Here is a 20,659-nt window from a genome sequence, read left to right on the forward strand (position 1 = left end):
CAACAGAGGTACCCATATATGATTTTCCAAATCCATAGACTATGCCTGACGTTCCAGAACCGCATTCATACCCTTCAAAGCCTTCCCCTCCAGAAGACCCAATTAGTTTGGATGTATGACGGTAAGACGCGTACCCTCACAACGCATGCTTTTACAACGAGTCTTTAACAACGCAAGTCGTTACGACTTGCATTGGGGGGTGCTGATAGTGAATAGTATAATTTACTATTCTAACACCAGTCCCCGTGGATACTAGGGAAGGTGTTGGAATAGTAAATATACTATTCTTTATCCTCTAGCGCGCTCCAGCGCAAGTCGTGGTTACGACTTGCGTTGTAACGGACGCGTTCTAAAAGTACTGCGGAGTAAAATCCGCGTTGAAAAGGATGTTCCCCATTAGTTTTAGTCATTTGTTAAACAGAGCTGCTGTTTACCATGGAGTATCTATGCATTCTGACGATATTGAATAGAATTTTCTCTTAGACACCTTTGAGCACTCTCAGCGGACTGCTCAAATTCTTCCAATGATTAAGGGATTAATCAAGCATGCTCCAGAAGTTTTTAAAGATCCTGTACGCACAAGAATTTTAAACCCTAGTATTGAAAAGAAATATAGACCAGCACCTACAGACTCAGTCTATATTAAAGGACACCTTCCACTAGATTCATTAGTGGTGTCTAATGCTAGGAAAAGGGCCAATTCTCAAACATCAGGAGAAGCGCCGCCACCTGATAAAGAATCAAAGGTAATTGATGCATCAGGGAAAAGACTAGCTGCACAAGCGGCAAACATGTGGTGTATAGCAAATACACAACCCCTCCTCTCTCTTTATGATGGGGGTCATTATGATCAACTAGAAAAACTACTTCAACATCTACCAGATCAGTACAAAGCTCAAGCAACTGACCTTATACAAGAAGGCAAGCTAATATCTAATGCCTCAATAAAATGTGCACTAGATGCCGCTGACGCAGCATCTAGAGCCATAAACACCAGTGTCATACTTAGGAGACATGCGTGGCTACGCATTTCAGGGTTTAAACAAGAAGTGCAAACTACCATTTTAAACCAGCCTTTCAATCAAAATCCTTTGTTTGGTCCTGAAGTAGACAACGTACTAGAAAAGACGAAAAAAGACACTGACACGGCTAAGTCTTGGGAGCTTTACAGTCTACACCAAATGGAGGCTCCTTTCGTCGCTCCTCCTACAGAGGAGGCTCCAAGCAGACTGGAGCAGACACATCATCTTTTAAGTCACAAACCTCCTCCAATAAAGGATACTTTAGAGGAGCATATAGAGGAAACAATAACAAAGGAAGAGGTTGCGGTAAAAATAACAATCAATCCTCTTCCATCACCAAGCAATGACTTCCGTCTGCTCCCCCCACAGCATACCACTCATGTAGGGGGCAGATTAACACAGTTCCTGCCTGTCTTGAAATCCATTACAACAGACAAGTGGGTAAGACAGATTATCCAACATGGTTACTGCCTAGAACTTACAGCAACACCTCCAAACATACCTCAGAGACAGTGTCCAATGTCTACAGACCATCTAACTCTGCTTCGACAAGAAGTGTTATCACTTCTACAGAAGGGTGCTATTCAAATAGTTCCTTTAGAAGAACAGGGAATGAGGGTTTACTCGCTGTATTTTCTAGTTCCCCAAAAAGACGGGACACTGAGACCAATACTCGACCTCAGGCCCCTCAATCGCTACATACAATCAGATCATTTCCATATGATCACTTTACAACAGGTGCTTCCACTACTACAACAGGGCGACTTCTTTACAACACTAGATCTAAAGGACGCCTAATTCCATATCCCCATAAATCTTGCTCACAGAAAGTATCTAAGGTTTGTTCTAAAAGGACAACATTATCTATTCAAAGTCCTTCCATTTGGGGTAACCACGGCACCAAGAGTATTCGCAAAGTGCCTAGCAGTGGTAGCACTACATCTCAGAAGACAATAGATGCATGTCTTCCCTTACCTAGACGACTGGCTAATAAAAGCAAAATCGTTCAATCAGTGTGTCCAGCACACACAGCAAACGATTCAAACATTGCACGACTTAGGATTCACAATAAACTACACCAAGTCGCACCTACAGCCTTCGCATGTACATCAGTATCTAGGAGATACACTAAATACGTCCACATCTCTAGCGTATCCAAGCACAGCCAGGATACAGAGCATTCAAGCCTTAGTCACTAAGTTTCAACACCAGCAGTCTCTACAAGCCAGGGTGTTCATGAGACTAATAGCCATGATGGCATCTTGCATCTTCATAGTACCACACGCAAGACTGCAGATGCGTCCCCTACAAGAGTGCTTAGCACAACAGTGGAACCAAGCTCAAGGTCAACTAAAACCTGGTGATCAGCCGCACATATCGCTCTCTGCAATGGTGGAACACCAAAAACCTGACAAATGGGCGGCCGTTCCTAGAGCCTGTTCCACAAGTAGTGTTTACAACAGACGCATCCCTCACAGGGTGGGGAGCCCATCTCTTACATCACACAACTCCAGGACAATGGACCATTCAACAGAAAAGGTTCCATATCAACCACCTAGAGCTGCTAGCAATATTCCTAGCACTCAAGACTTTTCAACTTCAAGTACAAAACAAAGCTGTCTTAATCCAGACGGACAATATGACAGCCATGTACTATATACAAAAACTGGGGGGGGGGGGTGGGGCACACTCTCTGCAACTGTTCCAACTTGCACAGAACATTTGGAGATGGGCCATTCCTCAAAACATACTTCTGCTAGCGGAGCACCTTCCAGGAGTCCACAATCAGATAGCAGATCTGTTAAGACAGCAGGCACAACAAATTCACGAATGGGAACTACATCCACAAGTTCTTCAGCCATTCTTCCAGAGGTGGGGGCATCCACACATCTGTTTGCCACCCACGAAAACGCAAAATGCCTAGCCTTCGCCGCCAGGTACCCACATCTACAGTCCGAAGGCAATGCGATATGGATGAACTGGTCAGGCAGATTTGCGTACGCTTTTCCGCCTCTCCCACTCATTCCATTAGTAGTGCACAAGCTTAGACAACAGTCTCTCACAATGATACTGGTAGCTCACACATGGGCACGCCAACCGTGGTTCACCACATTACTAGAACTGTCTCTAGCTCCGCATCAAAAGCTACGCCTCACACCATCCCTGCTAACGCAGAACTATGGAGAAATCGGACACCCAGAATCCAGCCAACTGAATTTGGCGATCTGGCTCCTGAAGACTTAGTTTGGTTATCTAAATCTACCACCAGACTGTATGAATATCATTAAAGAGGCTAGAAAACCCACTACTAGAGTGTGTTACGCAGCTAAATGGAGAAGATTCGCAATTTATTGCAAAAATAATCACATTGATCCACTGGATGCTTCCATCCAAAATATCATCTGTTACCTTTTACATTTACAAAGGTCTAACTTGGCATATTCTATACGCCTGCTCCTTGCAGCAATTGCAGCATATCTACAAAACAGACAGCACATGTCTCTTTAAAGTACCAGCAATAAAAGCATTCATGGAGGGATTAAAAAGAATAATCCCACCAAGGTTACCACCTTCCCCTGTGTGGAACCTAAATATAGTACTCACAAGGCTCATGGGACCCCCGTACGAGCCTTTACATAAATGTGCACTGCAATTTCTAACTTGGAAAACAGCTTTCCTTGTTGCCATTTCCTCTCTTAGAAGAGGAAGTGAAATACAAGCTTTCACAATACAAGAACCATTTTTTCAAATGCATCCTAACAAAGTGGTTCTTAGATCCAATCCAAAATTTCTTCCAAAGGTCATCAATTCCTTTCACCTAAACCAATCCCTAGAGTTACCTGTGTTTTTCCAAAACCCAGACTGTGGCAGAAAGAGCATTATTCACATTAGATGTTAAAAGAGCTCTTTTAGACTACATAGATAAAACAAAATCCTTTAGGAAGACAAAACAACTGTGTGTAGGTTTCTCTCCTCCTCATAAAGGCAACCCCATCTCCAAAGGTGGGATTGCGAGGTGGATTGTAAAATGTATACAAATATGCTGAGCTAAAGCTAAACGTACACTAACCGTTCCTCCTAGAGCGCATTCTACTCTCAAACTAGGAGCCTCTATGGCTTTCTTAGGAAACATACCATTAGAGGACATATGCAAGGCAGCTACATAGTCTACACCACATACCTTCACTAAACACTATTGTGTTGATGTGCAAGCCAAGCAGCAAGCTGCAGTAGGCCAAGCTGTCCTTCACTTTATTTCAAGCAACGGATACAGGTGACCACCGCTAAGGGGAGACACTGCTTCACAATCGATGCTAAGGTGTACAATCTGCAGCTCATATGCCTCGAACGGAAAATTCTACTTACCAGTATGCATCTGTTCTTGGCATGTAGAGCTGCAGAGTTGTACACGCCCTCCCGCTTCCCCGGGACTCGTATCTGTTCCAGTTTTCATCCTATTTAGATGCACACGCATGGACATCCATTTCTTACTATATCTCTACTAACTCCATCATTTCCCATCATGGAGAAAAACAATCTAAGGATGGAGTCAATGCCCATGCGCACTGTTGTCCAAGGGAGGAGTCCCCTATCTCATGACTACAAAGACTTCAAAAACAACAACAACCTGCAATCATCCGAGCCCAACACCAGGTGGCAGTCTAATGCTAAGGTGTACAACTCTGCAGCTCTACATGCCAAGAACAGATGCATACTGGTAAGTAGAATTTTCCTTTCCTCCATAGTATAACATTGAGTGTTTTTCTATGAAATGTTTTTAAGTTTGGAGTTGGAAAACCTAAAGAAATTCTTTAAAATTGTACTAACTAAAACGATTTTACTTACCTGTTTACAGGAAATGTCCTAGTGTAGTATCCAGGTATACTACACTGTGTAAGAAAAGTAATCTCAAAGAAACTTACCTGTAATTTTACAAAAATCCTATACAAAGTATAAGTACTGCATTCTGAAAAGCATTACATTATCAGTAACACTGCTGTAATCAAATTATAGTACATTTACAGTTGCAATCCAAACTGTGTAACAACTGTATATTTACTGCAAAGTATTTATCATTTACCTGTGCCAGGTTTGCTTGGTTCTAGGAAATAAAATAACTAAAAGAATATTTTTGTACAATACAATTGGTCTGAAGTTCAGTCTTCGAGTGTGTGAATTCATTTGCTGACTGTGTACAACAAATGCTTAACATAGTCCTCTGATACTGCCTTACTGCTCGACTACACTACCACAAATAATGAGTGAGGTGCTTACTACTTTACTTATGCCTACCTTTGGGGTTCCACTGGAATCTGTGCACACTATACCTCACTTTGGTATAGTATATACAGAACAAGCTTACCCCAGTATTGGAACTTTCATAGATTCCCATGCCTTGTATCATTCCCCGTCGTCGGAATGGGAGTCTCGGTAACAAAAATACCATAGCTGTAGGTACAAACGACAATGGAAAAAGGCCTAGGCCTCATTTCCTTTTGTAGCGTATCACTCTCTTTGTGTAAAAGAGACCAAACTTTGGCCTCAGCCAATCAGAAGTGCCTCACCACTTAAAATCTTCCTGAAGGAACCTCAGAGCCTCAGATTTTCTACCGTACGTTGTGCTAGGGAGTCTCCTTTGAGCTCTGCTCAACTTCTACTCTTCAAAAGGATTACTTAAGGATTTTCTACAGGACTTTAATAGATTCCCATGCGCCCACCCACCTCCCCGGGGAAAGCTCAGGCTACAACAGATATGGTGTCTAAGTACACAACGGCTACGAAAAAATGAGGCTCTGAGGTTCCTTCAGGAAGGTTCTAAGTGGTGAGGCACTTCTGATTGGCTGAGGCCAAAGTTTGGTCTCTTTTACACAAAGAGGGTGATACGCTACAAAAGGAAATGAGGCCTAGGCCTTTTTCCATTGTCTTTTGTACCTACAGCTATGGTATTTTTGTTACCGAGACTCCCATTCCGACGACGGGGAATGATACAAAGCATTGGAATCCATGAAAGTTACCAATACTGGGGAACTAAAGTTACAGGTAAGTAACTTGTTTTCTTCCTGTACAATTGGAAGCACATCCGACTGTTCCTTTGAATGTGCATCCCAGGATATTGTCCAGGCATCAAGGAGGATTCTTCACCGCGATCCCAAGTCTCTGAACATGACAGCATGGTACCTGACCACCTGGAAGGCGTGGCTTGAGCGCCGAGGGAGATGGCGGCGTGAGCCCGGAGCTCCGTGCCTCTTTCCCCACAATACTCCTGAAAACGGGGCCAGGGTGCCCGCAAATGCCCCGGAGCCGGTTGCGGACCTGAGGGAGACTGGCTGGGCGAGATCTGAGCTGCTGGCGGCACTGCAGCGCCGAGATCGGCCGCCGATCGCAGCGACCGCCTAAGTGAAGGGAGAGACGGCGGCGAGCAAGATGGCGGCCGCGACGGAGCCTTAACTGACCGAGGGCTGCGCTGCGGTCCACACACCCGAAGCACACGGTGGGGGCGCGGCCGCCGTCTCGGACGATCCCGACGGCGATACCCCCCGCAGCGGGAGGAGCTCCTTGACCCTCGGCTGCGGTGCGCGGCGACCGCGACCGCTGGAAGAAAGGGCCACCAGGTACGCCACTGCAAGCGGAGCTCCCAGGCGGCTCCATTAGCCAGGAGAGCGGAGCGACGAACTACGGCCCAGCCCTGGGCACCGAACTTGACGGCGGGTGAGCGGGGGCAGCCCTGAGAGGTGGGCCACGGGGAACGGGACCTACTGTAGCACGGCCCGGGGCCCCCCCCCGCCCCCACCTCCTTTTTCTCGTCGCCCCCCCCCGCCACGAAAGTGCGATTGGTGGTTGGAGGCATAGCGGAGACGCCCTACAGGCCAGCGGAGGTCCCCCGGCGGCGCCAAACTCCCGATAGCGCGCCACACTTGCGCCGCTAGCCCAGATGAGGGAAGACGGTACACCATAGTCCCCCCGGGGGGCGGGCTGCACAGCAGGCGCCGCTTCTGGAGAGCCGCAGCAGAGCAGTGGGATCCCGTGGCGCACAGGAGCCGGCCACGTGGCTGAGGCCCGAGGGAAGAGAGTGAAATCATCCACGGCCCCCTGGGGGCCGAGAACCACGACTGGCGCCACTGCTGGGGTGCGACATCTGAGAAAGCGCGACCCCATAGCGCACAGAGACAGGCCGCGAGGCCGTGACCCGGGGGGGTCTCAGCCAACCGGGCAGGCCGAACAGGACGAAGTCAGCCACAATGGGGAAGCCGAGGACCAAGGCGGAGGAGGCAGTGCCATCTGAAGCGGCGGAGGGAGGCCCCACCGGGCAGACGGACCTGCAGCGGTTACAGGACCGGATACTGGAAGCCATTACGGCCACTCGAGACGCACTCCACAATGATATTGCGCAAGTGGCGTCGGGACTGGGCTTGCTCCGGGCGGATCACGATAAATTGAAAGACAGGGTCAAGGACGCTGAAACGGTGATCAAGGACCTGGCGCCGGCTCACAAGGTGATGGAGGGGAAGCTAACGGACGCCCTGGACCGCATACGCACCCTGGAAAGGCGGGCGGAGGACGCGGAAAATAGAAGCCGGCGCAGCAATGTACGGATCGTAGGCGTACCGGAGACGGAGGGGGCGAGGGACATGGTTGCCTACATGGAGGAATGGCTGAAAACGGTGGTGGCACCGGAAGGGCTCTCGTCATTCTTCACACTGGAGCGTGCGCATAGAGTCCCCTCGGGGCCTCCCAAGCCCGGACTTCCACCCAGACCGATCATAGCCAAGTTGCTTCATCACAAGGATAGAGACTTGCTCCTGCGGAAAGCTCGGGAGGATGGCCCCTTCCAGATTGCGAACAGCAGGGTCACGCTTTTTCCGGATTTCACCTTCGAGACACAGAAGCAGCGGGCCTCCTTCCTTACCATCAAAAAGGAACTGCGGAATGAGGGGATAGCCTACTCGTTGCTTTTCCCAGCCAGGCTCCGAGTGGTGGTGGACGACAAGGCGAGCTTCTTTAACACATCAGCAGAGGCCTGGGACTGGTGGGAGACATACAAAGCTGGGACGGACGGCGCCAGAGCACAGGAGGAGCGGGAGAAGGAGCGAGAGCGATCGCCGCAGCGGCAGCGGAAGTCGAGGAGGCTGAGGAAACGAGGGCAGGGGAAGATGGGACCGACGGCCTCCCAGACTGAGGCAGAACGGCAGGCCGCACTACTGGAAGTGGGAAAGCTGAGTCGAGCGGAGGGCCCTGGTTCTGGGGGGGCCATGGACTCGGACACTCTTCTATCGGCCTCAGGCTCAGAATCGGACCTTTCTGGGATTCATCGGACTGGAGGGCCGCTGGTGACACCGCAGACGGCGGACGAGATCCTGAATGTCTGAACTGCTGGCAGAAGACTATGGGTAATGTTTGGAAAGCTGGGAGGGAGACACATGCCTGGGTCTATAGCGGGCGCCGGGGCACACCGGGGCACTCGTGGCAGGAAGGACATGGGGAATTGGGGAGGGAGCGAGGAGCTGGGCGGCGTAGCCCCCCTCTGGCCGAGGCCGCACTCCGTAGGCCCTTAAGGCACCCACGGCTACGGCTGTGTAGTTAGGACCTGGGTCATTCAGGTGTGGGAGTTTGGATGGGGACTGATATCTTGGTATTGGGGCCTGTTCTGGGGGAGGGGGGGGGGGTTCCACAGTTGGGGATTGTTTAACCTTTTTGAAGTCATTGACCCTGGGTACACCACGGGTAGGCCTGCTGAATAGTTTTGTTTTGTTAAGGGGGGACACCACCACCATTGAAGGGCGGGAACTGGAGGAAATGTGTCGACCAGATCGCTGGGACACTGGCTAATGTAAATAACTTTAACTGTATTACCTGGAATGTGCGGGGCCTACACACCATGCAGCGCAGACACAAGGTACATGCCTATTTAGTGCGGAGGGGAGTGCACATCGCCATGCTGCAGGAGACGCATCTTACACGGCAGGAGGGGGCAGCGCTGCAGCGTAGGTGGCGGGGACAGGTTTTTCATACCAGCTACTCTGCATATGCTAGGGGGGTACTAATCTGGATTAGAGCAGGCACACCTTTCCAGCTCACGCGCCAATGGGTGGACCAGGAAGGGAGGTATGTGGTGGCGGAAGGGAAGCTGGAAGGTAGAGATGTGGTCTTAGCTAGCATTTATGCCCCGAATTCGGACCAGCTGGCCTTCCTCACGGCACTATCTGGAACGCTGGCACACGCACTGGCGGGCCCGGTCCTGCTGGGGGGCGACTTCAATTCCATTGCGGACCCCTTGTTGGATAGGTCCCATCCCCCCCTACACGATTCCCCGGTACACAGGCTATCTAGAGGTAGGAGGGAGTGGCAAGAGAGTTGGGAACTGACGGATGTCTGGAGAGGGCAACACCCGGCGGACCGAGATTACTCATTCTTCTCCGGACTGCACGACTTGCATGTCCGATTGGACACGATACTCTGCTCCCGGGGGGTGCTCCCATGCGTCACGGGCTCGGAGTACCTGTCGAGAACGATCTCTGACCATAATCCACTCCTGATCCGGCTGGCTTGGGTGGCGGAGAAACCCAGGATCCTGATCTGGAAACTACGGCCTGAGACCTTAGAAGACCCCCTATTCGAGGCGGCCCTGGCGGAGGGGGTGGCCTCATATTTCGCGGTAAATGAAGGGACGGCGTCCTCCAGGGCGATGGAATGAAACGCCTTTAAGGTGGTGGTGAGAGGTATCTGCATCAAAGACTATGTAGGGGTGCGAAAAGTGTTGCTGGGCGATCTGGATAAGGCGGATACTAGGCTGAGAGAAGCGGAAAGGGAAAGGCCCGGACACCCTGAACTTCAGGAGACACTCTGTGCAGCTAGGGAGGCGGTGGCAGTCGAGGTGGAGAGGCTTCGAGCCTTTGACTTCAAGAGGTATGTGCTGCGTTCCCATGTGGACGGCGACAAGGCGGGCACGCTTCTGGCGTGGCTTTCGAACCCCACTAGACGGTACACTCCCATACTCCAACTGAGGGGTACGTCGGGTGTAGTACAGCACACTCAGTTGGGCATAGTTGACGGCTTCCGGGAGTATTACGAGGGCCTATATAAGAGTGCCCCAGGAGACCGGCCGGGTCTAGCAGAACCCTTCTTGACGGGTCTACCATTGCGACGACTAGAGGCAGAGCAGGCGAACGACCTGGGCTCGGACATTGAGTTAGGGGAGATCAGGTCGGCGGTGCGACGCATGGCACGAAACAAGTCGCCGGGAATAGACGGGCTCCCCATAGAATTCTATGGCAATTATCTAGATATCCTGGCCCCAAGACTGTTGACCGTCTATAAAGAGGCCAAGGCAGCGGGCCACTTACCGCAGTCAATGCGGGAGGCATTGGTGGTCCCACTGCTGAAGCCCGGTAGGGAGAGTAGTGACCCGGCGTCCTATCGTCCACTCTCCATGCTCACTACAGACTATAAGATCCTGAGCTCCATATTAGCAGCGAGGCTCCTGCCACATATGACGGACCTCGTGCACGAGGACCAGAATGGCTTTATACCAACGTGCAACACCACAATCAACATCAGAAGGCTTGTCCGCCTCATGGACGGATTGCGCAGTGGAGCTGGGACGGAACTGATCCTTTCGGTTGACATCGAAAAAGCCTTCGACAGTCTGGAGTGGGACTACCTCTATGCAGTAATGGCACGGTTCGGGCTGGGGACCGGCTATATTCATTGGACGAAGGTCCTTTATGCGGAGGCGATAGCGAGAGTACGGGTGGGCTCAACGGTGTCCCTCCGATACCCGGTTGAACGAGGCACTCGACAGGGTTGCTCTCTCTCGCCGTTGCTATTTGCACTGGCTATAGAACCGCTGGCGGCTCAGGCCCGGACTGGGCGGCACTTCCGTGTAGTGCAGGCCCGAGACGGGCAACATTTCATCTCGCTGTATGCCGATGATCTACTGCTCTTCCTCCAGGACGGCGTTGAGGACTTGCAGGGAGCGGAAGCGCTGCTAGAGAGTTTCGGAGAGATGTCGGGCCTGAAAGTTAACTGGCCCAAGACGTGCTTGTTCCCACTGCGGGAGGGCGCTGCCCAGCCACACCACCGATCGGAAGTAGCTTGGGAGCCTGCCTGTATTAAGTACCTGGGGGTCCAGATTTACCATAAGACGGAAGACTTGCTAGAGGGCAACCTGGGGCGCTGTGTGCGTGGCTTGAGGGGCTGCATGACCTTCTGGGCCACATTGCCGCTATCGGTGGCTGGCCGGATTTCCTTGCTGAAAATGGTTGCACTGCCAAGATTATTATATTATTTCCGGACGCTCCCGATCTGGCTACCTGGCTCCTTCTTTAGACTACTTAAATCTCTGATCACGACTTTCATCTGGGGAGCGGGACGGTGTAGAGTGGCGCTAGCCACGCTCTCTCGCCCGAAAGATGAGGGGGGATTAGCGGTCCCGGACTTCGAGCTTTATTACCTAGCGGCCCAACTGCAGGTCTTCACGCAGCCCAACTGCAGGTCTTCACGCAGGAGGTGGCAAGGGTGTTTCGGGGTCCGGAGGATGACATCTTGCGGGGAACGCCCAGGCACGTCCTGGCTTATATCACTCTCCAACAGCGGCTGGACAATAGGGACTTATCGCTGGAGCAGCGCACGTACCGCCAATGCTGGAACCGGGCGCAGAGGAGAGCAGGAATTCGGCGCCCGTACGCACCGGAGATCCCTCTGGGCATGTTAACAGCCCTACCGCATGGCGGGGACTGGTCACGTCTGCAAGGCTGGGAAGAAGCGGGAGTACAAGTAGTGGGGGACCTGTTCGAAAACGGCGCGCTGCTCCCGTTTCAGGAGTTAATGGAGCGCTTTGACATCCCAAGAGGGGGGTTTTTGCTTCACGCGGCGGTAACCAGGGCAATGCAGGCCCACTGGGGCACGGGGCTTGAGGAGCCCGAGACGGCGGCAGCATGTCAGTACACTATGATGGCGGCAGGAACACTCAAGGCAGTAACATGCCTTTACAATCGGATGTTAAGAGAGAACATTCCTCCTCTTGCATCTCTGAAAGCCAAGTGGGAGGCGGATCTGGGTAAGGACATGCCAGACACGACATGGGCACAGCTGGTCCGAAGGGCCCGCAACAGCACAAACGCTAGATTCCAACTAATCCACTACTACATATTACATAGGGCATATATGACCCCGGGTAGAATCAGGCGATACTTTGGTGCGGAAACAGCGTCCTGTCCCCGATGCCTAGATGAGGGGGCCAAATTAGTGCACATGCTGTGGGCGTGCCCGGCCCTGCGGAGTTATTGGCAGGAAATAGGGATGGTGCTGAACGAGGTAACTGAAAGGACCATAGACTATTGACCAGCGGAATGCATCCTGCACTGGTTTCCCCATACCCCCAAAAACAAACTCACGAGCAAGTTCATTGATATGGGACTGATGGTGGCTAAGAGGGAGATCACTAGGAACTGGAAGGCGAGGATGGGGCCAACTCCGCGGAGGTGGCGGCAGGAATTCTTGAAGTGGGCGGCGGATGACAGCTCATATAGATACCAGATTGCGCGCAGGTCCCCTAGCCAGACAGCGGCAGACACGGCGACCTCTTGGGAAGTAATGGTACAGGCACTCCGGGACAACGAGGCAGATGAGGAGGAAGAGGCCCCCGAGGCAGGAAGGGAGACGGAGACTAGCTGAGACCCCGAGAGCGTCAGTTACACAGGAGGACAGGCACTGGTACTCCAGGGACGATCGCTATGAGTGCTTTAGATGGGTGGTGGTGAATGGGGTGGGATAAGGGGGGGGAGTTCTAGGGTTTTGCGCAGAGGGGGGGAGTTGGGGGTTAGCGCATAAGTTAAGTAGGACTGTAAAAGTAGTCATGCACACGATCCGGACACAGATTACTCCTTTGATCTGGACGTCGGGCATGTGAGAGCAGAGATACCATCGCCGCCCGACCCCCGGGTTGTGGGCATAACGGCTGTGTACTGACCACCAATTAATATTGTGTATCTGCTCATTTTTATGAAACTACTTGCACATGTATGAGCCTGTACAGGCATGACTGCAATAAAAATTATTTAAAAAAAAAAAAAAAAAAAATGGTACCTGACCACCTAGAATTTGAATCTTCTACAGGAGTGTAAGCAGATTCTGGCATATCCTCCAACGTACAACCCTAATTGGAAGCATTTCTCTGTCTGGTGCAGGAATAATGGTCATCATCCGCTTCCATTAAATTCTTCTCCGCTAATGTCATATTTGTTAACCTTGGCCAAAAGTGGTCCCAAATATTTTCCAGTCCGGGTCCATCTAGCTACTACCACCAGATTTCAAAGGACTGACAGTTTGAGGTCTATCTCCCCGCCCCCAAGAATCTTTAAACAATTTGAGACCGTTTCAACCTTTACTACAGCCTCTACTTCCATGGGATCTTAAGAAAGGCCTCAGCCAATTGATGTTACGTCCCTCTGAGGCTTTAAATGTTTCTTGGAAAATAGCTCTAACATCTGCCAGGAGAGTAGGAGAGAGTCCAGCATTCTCTATCCGGTAACCTTTTCTTCGGTTCATGTAGGATAGGGTCCTTCTCAGAACCAACCCTATAGTTATTCCAAAGTTCCAACTGATTTTTACCTGAGTGAACCTGTTATTCTTGGATTCTTCTTCCAAACCCATCTACTACTGCATTCTTTCGACTTCCGAAGATGTTGCAGATTTTAACTAAACAGTACAAAAGACCTATGCACATCAGACCAGCTGCTTTTTTCGTTTAGTCAACCAAGAAAAGGTCAAGCCCTGTCCAAATAGTGTATATCGTGCTCGCTGTCCGCATGACTTTTTCTGTCATGCCAAGGCCAACTGTAGATTCCATTGGAAAGTGAGAGTCCACTTCACCAGGAGCGTGGGTTCAGCTGCAGCACTCTGTGCTGATGTGCCCTAAAAAGAGTGCAACCACCTGTAGGAACAGAAATACGTTCAAGAAGGATGACTGCCTAACATGGACGCAGAGACTGGCGCAGCAGTGGAACAGACCGTTCTGAAGAATGTTTTATTAAAGTTTAGCCTGCTTCCTTGTAAAAAAATGTTACTTACCTGTAACTCCAGTTCTCCAACATTAGTATCTTTTATGTATTCACATGCGACCGTCGCTTCTTCCGGTTAAAGGCTGCTTATATTTCAATCTCACACTTGCTTTGAAATCTGAGTTAGTATGTCCTCTCGAGGGAGTAGGCGTGCCTACGTTTCTACCTCATTTGCTGATGTTTGAGTTCTTTCAAATGAGGTGAATGTGTTACTAAGCATACTGTGCTGTTTCAGGCCTATAGCCTTTTTGAATTATATACTATATTGTTACACAGTATACTGCTATTTTAATGTACCAGATTTTTCCAGCTTGAAGACTGGGTTGATGCAAAGCATGTGAATATATAAAAGATACCAATGTTAGAGAACTGGAGTTACAGGTAACTCATTTCTTACCCCATCATGAGGAAAGACTGTGTCCCATCTGGCAGCCTGCTTCGAAGTTTATCAAGGTGGTTCAATTTAGGAACATCTCCAGTGTACCTCACTGGACTCAGTTAACTGGCTCCCAATGATATCCAGGGAAAATAACCTGAATTTGCATACTCTGATCTGCTACAGTTTAAGAAGTCCTTCTGTGGAACGCCATTTAAGGAGCAAATTTTTGGTGTATGCAGCATTATCCTGGGGAAAATGGCACGCATGGGGCATCGGAAGAGCAGAGCCAAAGGAAGTAGATTTGAGGACTCAGATCCTTTTTACATTAAGGAGGTAACTGCATTTCATAACTGCAGCATATAGGGCTAAAAGGTAAAAGATTCTAGATGCCCTAAGAATAAAGTGGAATGGAGACATCTGGAAGGGCTTAATGGACTCTAAATTGGCCCTTACTCTACAGTATGGGTCTGGTTTCACAAGATGCCTGATTTAAAGCTCTTGGAGTATAATTATATCCACTGGACACATTTTGTAGTAGATTCATAGCCCCCGCATAGATCCTTGCAAAGAGGCTACTTTCTATGAAATGAGGATCCTCTCTGACCCCGGAACTGGGAGGGTGGAAAACTGGTCTGTATAGATTTTCCCAGGCTGAGATGGATGCAGGTCATCACTTGACATTTGGAGTGGCCCAAATCAAAGGTGACACTCAATAGAGAAACCATTTTGTGGGCTGCCAACACCAAAACTCATAAGCGCCCCCCCCCCCAATTCCACACCACCAACTTACTGAATGTACGAACTACTAATACTCTGGGCACATACTCCATTGGCTGAAACTCTGGATATCCTAGAGACTATGTGTTATAGAGGCTTGGCGAGGGGAGGTAAGGGATGGGGAGAGAGGTGGCTTTTGAGCTAACCTGCTGTTTATGATCTTTGGATTGTAAATGGTGGATGGTTTTGGTTTTTTAAGGGTTGAGAATCCATTCCTTTGTGCCCATGGGATCTGAATGTGGTTCAACTTTTCCTTTGACCCTTCAGTTGACTTGATGTCTTTCTGCGAGTTACTTTCTTTCTTGAAAGGTGATATTTTTGGTAGCCGTAGCTTTACCCCCATAACATCTCCTCTTTGCCTCCCCTTACTACATGTCTTGTGCATAGGATAATATGGTTCAAAATGTGAAGCCTTCTTTCAAAAGCTTTGGAGTTTCAGGTATTTTTGGCGATTTCTTTTTTTTGTGTGCAGTTTGTGGCCTTTGGCCGGTGGGTTTTAGGCCGTCAACTGCATCCATCGCCCTCTTAATGTTTACTGTACAATGTAATATGTTAAAATGTAGAAAATATGCAGGCTCTGCTCCAGTCTGGAATATGAGGGACGTGGATAATCAACTGAGATGTTGTGATTGTGTAGTTTATCCATAGTAGTGAGAATATTTAAGGGTTTTCTAAGCAGGGTAAGAAAGGAGCACATTTGTAGGAATTAGTTTGAGGTCCAAGGTGCATGAAAGTATGTACCTGACAGGAGATTGGCTGCTTCTTGGAACAGTTTGTGTGCTGCGACCTTCGTTGGATTACTGGCATGTGAAGAGCATTAGTTAGAAAAGAGGGTATTTATTGAGGTGAGTGATTATTATACATATCTCCAAAGTGTAGACGTTAGGCTGTGTGGTTGATGACGATGGAGCTTGGATAAAGCCGATAGCATTAGATGTGTGCTGCTCTGATGTAGGTAAGAATGTGGAATTTTGTATTTTTGTGATGATGCAGTTTGTTAGGTTCCTCAGCGGAATTTGTGTTAGTGTTGATAGTGGTTTTCCATTGACTGTCAGGAACAGATTCATAATCAATCAAAACAGGGGAGTCACATAATAGGTTTACCTTTACCTCAGACGTTCTTAATGTGAGGACGCCCCAGCATAAGAGGTTGGAGATTAGTGTATCAGCAGACATTAATCATGCAATGGGATCCGAATGTCTGTTTCTGTGAGAATGGACTAGGAATGGAGTTGGGGCAGCAGGGCAGGATTGAGTTTCGGTGGAGCTTGAGAATAAGTAGTGCTTTCAATGGAAAGTTCTGATGAAACATGGATAAGAGAGGGTCTAAGGTGAGAATTAAGGGCACACTATGTCAGGGAACGGCTGGACCAAGGGTTGGAAGCACCAGGCAGAAACATCAGACAGAGTTAAGTGAGGTGCTTTAAATAGAGCATGGTGTGGGAGTGCGGAAGGGTATGGAAGAAGGTAAGCGACTGCAGGGTGGCAAACCTGCGAGACAGTCATTGGACAGACCTGCAGGGGAACTGGAGGTCCAGGAAAGCTCTAAAAGAGCAAAGGTCGGCATAGAAGAATAAAAGGCAGACTACAGCAGGCTTGGGCAGAACCACTGGGCCGAAGCATTGAGCTGTAGTACTGGGCAAAGATTAGTAGGGAAGAGTGGAGGTTTGATGAACCTCTGAAATAGAAAGCAGCGGATGCGGAACCACAGGGCAGAAGTACTCTGCTGAAGCAGCTGGTAGGCAGATAGTGGTAGAAGGCCTATGGAACTGCGTAGGAGCAAAGTTTGGGGGTGAGGAAGATGCATGGATTGGAGAAGTGGTGTGAAGGGACTTACAGTACTTGAAGACCAGGAGTAAGAGGAGACCCTGGGAGCGGGTGGATTAGTGTTGGGATGCACAAGGGTAACCAAGAGTGTAGAAAGGGATAGATGATAAGCTGGGCACATTGGGAGAGGAAGCTGTTGGGCAGGGCCGCTTGGCACTGGTGACTGAACATAGGACTTTGGTCAGTCTAGCTCCTGGGAAGGGGTTTATGTAAGGCATCTGTAGGAACTGTGCTAACAATCAGAAAGAAAGTCTCTGAAGATAAGTAATTTGTTCTTTTCATGCCTGTAACTGGCCAGCCAGCAAGGTTTGCAAGTTAGAAAATGTTAAATTACAATTACTCTGGGAGTGAGCCTTTTAGAAAGTTGACCTTGTACTTTACACAAATAAATCCATGCAAAGTATTACTTTGTGTTTAAAGTTGGACTCTAGTTCAGACAATTTTTAACCTTTTAAAATATTTGACACTGTTTCCTTATAGTGCGCTATTTTGTCCCCGGCTTTTAAAGTGAGGGAGTTTTCAATCACTGACTTGGTCCCGTTTCCAATCTCTCTCAAATGGAATTCCCCAGCAGAAGAAGGGTTAAGGTAAGAATGTGAGCAAACTGAAATATATAATTTGCGTACACACAGAGTATCTGAATTGCACCAAAATGTTAATTTGGGTGGGCATGCGCTTGTTAACTTAAATACATTTTTGATCTTGATTCCATACTGATAGTTTATTATCTTTTGCTACACTGTACAAAACTAGCTTAAATTAATAATACTTGGTAGTGTCATTCATTACACGTTTAGTGTTATAAACTTATGTGCTTTTTTTCAAAGGTGCTAATTTCCAGAAGTGCCCGATTTCTTTGTTTGCGTCGTACAGCTATAACGAAGCTGTGATTTACCTACTGCCAATAGATGGAATGTTTGAAAGGACATTATCTTAATCTAGTATTTTGGTCTTTTTTAGCTTTCACTTTGAAACGAAGTGTTATGTAAATAATATTGTAATAGGCTTGAAGGACACCTAACCAAGGGGGTCCTTATAGCTTTGCGAGTGGAAAAAAGTACCCCTCTTATCGATAAAAAGGAGTGCCCTGTGACACATTCCCCCACAGCCTGTAATTTACAAGCAAAAACTCTAGTGACGGGAATAGAACCTCTCTGCCACCACTGCATTCCTACTGCTTCCCCCAAAACAGGACATGGAAGTTAAAAAATGAACATTTCTGTAAAAATGTTTTTTTGTGGCAAGTAACGAGTACATAAATACTTGTTTCTTAGTAATGCTAATACTGAAAGTTGAAGTAAGGTTTGTCAACTCATAGCCAGCCATTATGATTAGAGGTATAGTCTGCAGTGGAAGAACGTGTGAATGGACAGCTCTGTACTGTACATCATAAATGCTGCATAATATATTAATTTATTAACTTTTTGACAGTGATTGCGAGGTTTTCCCGAAGAATCACGCAGCTCCATTCTCGAAAGTTCTGACTTTCTACAGAAAAGAACCATTCACACTAGAAGCATATTATAACTCTCCCAAAGAGCTGCCTTATCCAGATCCCACTATAGGTAAGTAAAAATAGAATGAGAAATGGAACACTAAGCTGATGGCAAGACGAAAACGTATACAAGCTTGCAATGTCTTGTAAAATATTAACTATCTCCTTGCTTCTTGATAGTGCATGGCTAACTTGCCAGGACCTTTTCTTCGTGGGATTTGTATTAGAATATATTAATTATGAACATCTCTTGCTGTGCCTGATAAAATGGGTTTTGTAATCTGCTACAACTACTGACTATTTGCAGTTGTCAAAAGTCAGAAAAATGTACCTATTCAAAAGTGATTTTGATTCCTGCTTCACTTGTAGCTCTGAAAAAAAAACAGGAGGTTGCGGCACGTAGCCGGAAGTTTTCTGATTTTTATTTAGTATTTAATTTTTTTGATAAACTAATCTTTATTTTCTTCAAAACATTTAGTACATACTGTTTCAGTTTCAATACATTGGTAGCAATCAGACACTCTTAGTTACATTCCCAATATCTATTGTTCTCAAGCCCATCTTGACCACCGCTTGCCCTAAATCTTGGTCTCCCCCCCCCTCTCTCCCCTCTCTCTCTCCCCTCTCTCTCTCTCCCCTCTCTCTCCCCTCTCTCTCCCCTCTCACTCCCCTCTCACTCCTCCCCCACACACACACACAATTAGGCTAAAATATGCCAATATTGTATTTTATTTTCAAGGAAAAAGGCAAGGTAAAAGCAGACCGATTAGCCCAGAAGGCTGCATATAGAACACCCATACATTATTATTTTTTTTTTACAAACTGGTGCTGTACCTTTAAGACCTTCAGGCTCCCATCATGCCCCACAGGTGACAGTTATGTAATTTCTTTTTTCCGTCTCCTTCTGTGAGGATCCTGGAGCATTGAGCTTGTAGGTTATTGACTTTGTCATTAATTGATATTTTGAAGTTGAATTTTTTGACTTTACTCAACGTCTTTCAGTACAAGCTGTACTAATCTAACCTTTTTTCAGACTTTCTTGATATTTTTTTAGTCTGAAAGGACAGTCCTGTTCATCAAGTGTCCTTCGTGTGGGAAGGAAATGGCTAAATCCCACCCACATTTGGTCTATATTGTGTGCTTACCATCCTCACACAGACCAGACAAGTGTTATTACTGCCAGCATTTCTCCAGAAGGACCCTTCGAGTCAGGGAAAGGATCAAGCTGCATGCAATGCAGGAGAAAGGAAAAGGATACACAAGTGGCCTGGAAGGTTACAGACAGCCTTCTAAAGAGCCCTCCTCTCAAGTGCGGTCTGAGCATAGAAAAAGAGGTGATAAAAGAAGTCTTCGGTCAGCTTGCCGCCGACGGAGAGAAGATCAGCGTCGAAGATATCCAAGATAACTCTATGCTTCCAAGTCATCGACAGGGAGACCTTTGCCGTGGTCAAGGTCGAAATAGAAATCTCGGACGACGCGGTCAACGCCAGGCCCGTCAAAGTCAAGTAAGTCTAGACTTCAAGTGTCAACCACTCACCAACCGACGTCTACTGTTCCGGGTCGACGGACCAGGTCCGGTTTACCTCTGACAGCAGACCATAGACACAGATGTAGGCCATCGCCTTGAGGCTGATCGAAGATGCCGACAAAGAGGTCGAAGACAAGACTCCTTCACCGATGCAGAGTCATGGACACACTGCACGAGAATGCTCTGCTTCACCTTTGCCGATGTCAGGGAGAAAACAATCGACGTTTAATAGATCGACGTCTAGACCACTGTCCTCTCACAAGTCTCCACTGGCAAAGAGACAGAGATTGGCTCGTTCACCTGTACCAATGTAGAGAGATCCTTTTACGTCGAGAGAATTCAAGTGGTGGTGTCTCAGGAACCGACGTAGAGATGCTCGACTTCTAGGAGCGCATCATCTTCTCCGGTCCTGAGAATTGTGCAAATCATGCTGGAGGGATCCCCAGCTCGAGAGAACCTCTCTCAGAGATGGTTGAGGAGGGTGAAAGAGTGGCGAGGGTTAAGGCGCAGTCCATGTTCAGACCTCTCCCTAATATATTCCCCTTCTCGAACATCCGATAGAGGGGTGCGTCC

The 20,659-nt window shown here is 48.3% G+C and overlaps 1 protein-coding gene across 1 annotated transcript in view; it reads left to right on the top strand.

Annotated features, from left to right (window-relative positions):
• HSPA4 (heat shock protein family A (Hsp70) member 4) overlaps positions 1–20,659 on the top strand; it is a 395,733-nt gene that overhangs the window by 142,961 nt on the left and 232,113 nt on the right. Inside the window, exons 10-11 of the mRNA XM_086931632.1 lie at positions 17,544–17,650; positions 18,495–18,628. Coding sequence (XP_086787758.1) covers positions 17,544–17,650; positions 18,495–18,628 — 241 coding nt within the window. The remainder of the gene's footprint in view (positions 1–17,543; positions 17,651–18,494; positions 18,629–20,659) is intronic.

Source organism: Lissotriton vulgaris, chromosome 7 (assembly GCF_964263255.1).
Source record: "Lissotriton vulgaris chromosome 7, aLisVul1.2, whole genome shotgun sequence".
NCBI lineage: Eukaryota > Metazoa > Chordata > Amphibia > Caudata > Salamandridae > Lissotriton > Lissotriton vulgaris.